Consider the following 3,416-nt stretch of genomic DNA (forward strand, 5'->3'; position numbering starts at 1 on the left):
TGGAATGGAACGTAGTATAGATGGTGATATTATTTTTCATGTACGGCAACACTGAGGTTAATGCCAACTTGACAAAACTGCATTGAGTATTTTTATGGAGGGCAGAAAAGTATTCTATTTGGCAGATTTTATCATTGAATGTTCTAAAAGTCGTTGTGAATTTTCTTTTGCATTTTACTGAACAGATCCCGTTAATATCCTAGAGATTCGGGATCCCATTTCGGTTGCTTGCGGCTTGGCTCTGCCCCTGGCATTGCTGAAGTCCATGGGCGACGGTAAACACTTACCATCAGGTGGGCCGTCTGCTCAACTGCCTACAAGGACATTAAAAAAAAAGATTTATTTCTTCTGCACCCACTGAAGTACTGATTATGTGGTTTATAAAAGTGTTAACAAGTAAAGCAACTTATAACTATTTTTTAAATACGATTTGTTACGTATATAAGCACAGTGGTGTTTACACTTCAACGACCGCAAACGGACCCTGGACGGACATGGGTCTTACCAAGTAAATAAGAAAACAGTAATTTAAGAACCTACAACAAAAGTAATTTCTTCCCGCCTTCCTTTATCTCTTTCAGTAACAGCGTCCTTGATATATTTCCAGCTCTTTCAGAAATTCACGATAAACATTGTTTTCATAACAAACGCTTAACTTTTACCTTTACTGAACGTCATTTTGTCAATATTTGTTATTGCTATCTTTATGAAAAGATAGCTCGGTACACTCGTCACGAAAAGTGCTATGACATTTAGTACATTTAAATATGATACATCCGCACCATGACAATGAACATTTATTAATGTGATAATAGACATGATATGATTTTTTTCATTTTGTTACATTATTAAATGTAGCTGTTGTGAAAAATTCTTAATTTAAACGGCTACTTTATTACTTTACATGAATCCTAACTGACCCACAATATCTGCGTTTTTGTAGCAAAATAGTTTATGTGTGTCAACAAAAACCTTGAACTAGGTTTTCGGCATTCTTATCAATGTGTCTATCATGGATATATGTAGTGGTTACTCAATGTTAATAACAAATTTTAGTCTAAATCAAAAATCCTTTTCACGTATAAAACTACTCAATTTCTTTATCCTTCAGTTAATTTCAATTCTTCTAGGGAACAATATTGAATGAACAAAACACTGTTCTGAAATAAAAATTCACTGAACACTTTTGTGTCTGATGTCACTCAGTTAGAACGCGCGTCGCTTATCTCACACCAATCTCTCAGTCACCTCCAGCATTGTGTAGCAGTCGTTATACAAAAAAAAATAACAAAAAAAGAAATCATGAATATTATTCACGTTTTCATCGCAATCACGTTTATGAAATACTCAAAATGCTATGTCATTGAAGACTCGGGAAAAGTGGACGCACAAAAGCAGCTATTAAGAAAATTGGAAATTTTACAAGAACCAAAAAATGAAATATCTACATCGCAAATAGAAAAACCAATTGGAGTGCCAGAAAACGGAACAAGCACAACGCAGCAAAAACATGAAAATGAAACGGTCCTTAGAGAAGATAAGGAGAAGAGTTGTCTAACTCTGTTCTTCGATCAGGTTGCCAAAATATTCAAACACTTATTTTACGGGGACGTTGAAAAACCGAGCAATTCTAGAATTGAACTTCTCGAATCGGATTTTGCAGTAACCAACGATAGTGGAACTTCAAGGGAGATATCCAATCATCACGACATATTTCCCAACAGATTCGACTTGACTGACCCTAACGCTGAAGTGGAAATCTTCGAGCCGAGGTATCACGGTCGACTGAAAGAAGAGACTAAAGAAGCATTGAAATGTCCTGAAGGATACATAATGACGCCCAATGGTTGTACCGTGAGAAATTCTAAAATGATTATATCGGTGCCTAATCAATGTCCCATTGGATATAGACAAGATTGGTTGGGATTCTGCAGGAAAATAATGTTTTTCGGAGGAAAAATTGCCTACAATGATTATTAGTGGTTTGCAAAGCTGAAATTCTTTTCAGACCTTTCTCGGTGATTCGTAAAAAAATCAGTTCACTGTTTTTTATAATATTATTTTAATAGAAATTACAAGATACCTACATATTGTGTGAAAGAAGACAATTTACGCCTCGTCTGAGGTAAAACATATCCTGAAACATAAATAAAGAATGTATCAAAAGTTTAATAATCTCATACAATAACAACGTTGCGACATTTTTAATTTCTTATTGTATTCGTTTCGTGTTATTTTGTATTTTAAATTCAGGAAATATATAGGTAAGGATGAATACAAGGGATAAAGAATAAAGTTGGGAATGAAGGTTTACGGTAATGTGAGAGGGGTGACTTAAAAGACAGACTGTGTGAAAGGAGATATAGAGAGATACGTTGAGCCGACTCCATATAGTGGTATAAGAGCAAGAAAAAAATACAAAGAATAAAAATTTGTGAATATAAGAAAACTAGTCTAAAACTGGTCTTATTGGTGGTAGGACCTCTTGAGTGAGTCCGCACGGGTAGGTACCACCACCCTGCTTATTTCTGCCCAAAAACAGTAATGCGTTTCGGTTTGAAGGGTGTGGCAGCCATTGTAACTATACTGAGACCTTAGAACTTATATCTCAAGACGGGTGGTGCATTTACGTTGTAAATGTCTATGGGCTCCAGTAACCACTTAATACCACGTGAGCTGTAAGCTCATCCACCCATCTAAGCAATAAAAAAAAAAGATCAGCGTACTCTTATGTAAAATGTATAACGAATCAACATAATATATTCAGCTTTCGGAAGTACTTCACTTTTTTCAATGCCTTAGTCTCGTTCAAAAGTTTGGCGACATAATTGAAGTATCGGTCACTTTAAAATAATTTTTAATGACTATGTATTTTGAAAATATCAAATAACAGACACCCGTGTCATAAGCAAGTGCACTTCTAAATTATAACGTAAAAGCAATAGAACTCATAATCGACCGACTCTTAGACAAGCTATTGGCAATGTTATTAACGTGAATTCAACAAATTCGCTTGCTCGTCTCTCAATAGTGAATCTTCAAGGTCATCCTTTTAATTCATCATATACTTGAAGGTCTTGTTTATACTCGAATAACATAGTATATTAAATATTTTATGAGTTAAATCATGCTGTTTTAATAATTTTAGATTTTCAAACAACGAGAACCTTCACATATTCAATAAACGGTCTTTGGAATGAGATTCTCAAAATGAAACTACAGTAATTTAGATAAACGGATTCGTCATTTTAATATGAAATCTTGCGTTTCTTGTCGAACATTATGTACCTATAGCTTTCATTTTAATCTATAAAAATAGAAGATAGATAGATTTTCTTTTTAATTAACATGTAGATGTTAACATTTCATGTGTTCACAACAGGAATTGTTTGACATGATTCCATCATCTCGTTTTT

At 34.3% G+C, this 3,416-nt stretch overlaps 1 protein-coding gene across 1 annotated transcript; it reads left to right on the forward strand.

Annotated features, from left to right (window-relative positions):
* The first annotated feature begins 1,185 nt into the window (after window positions 1–1,185).
* On the forward strand, window positions 1,186–3,125 carry LOC101736929 (uncharacterized). The gene has a single exon (XM_004926794.4). It carries the CDS (start codon window positions 1,303–1,305, stop codon window positions 1,978–1,980), a length of 678 nt encoding a protein of 225 aa, XP_004926851.1. The 5' UTR covers window positions 1,186–1,302; the 3' UTR covers window positions 1,981–3,125.
* The last annotated feature ends 291 nt before the right edge of the window (window positions 3,126–3,416 follow it).

Source organism: Bombyx mori, chromosome 6 (genome assembly GCF_030269925.1).
Source record: "Bombyx mori chromosome 6, ASM3026992v2".
NCBI lineage: Eukaryota > Metazoa > Arthropoda > Insecta > Lepidoptera > Bombycidae > Bombyx > Bombyx mori.

Excerpts from the sequence above, each read along its gene's own strand:
- LOC101736929 (XM_004926794.4), top strand. The coding sequence starts at position 1,303 with ATGAATATTATTCACGTTTTCATCGCAATCACGTTTATGAAATACTCA.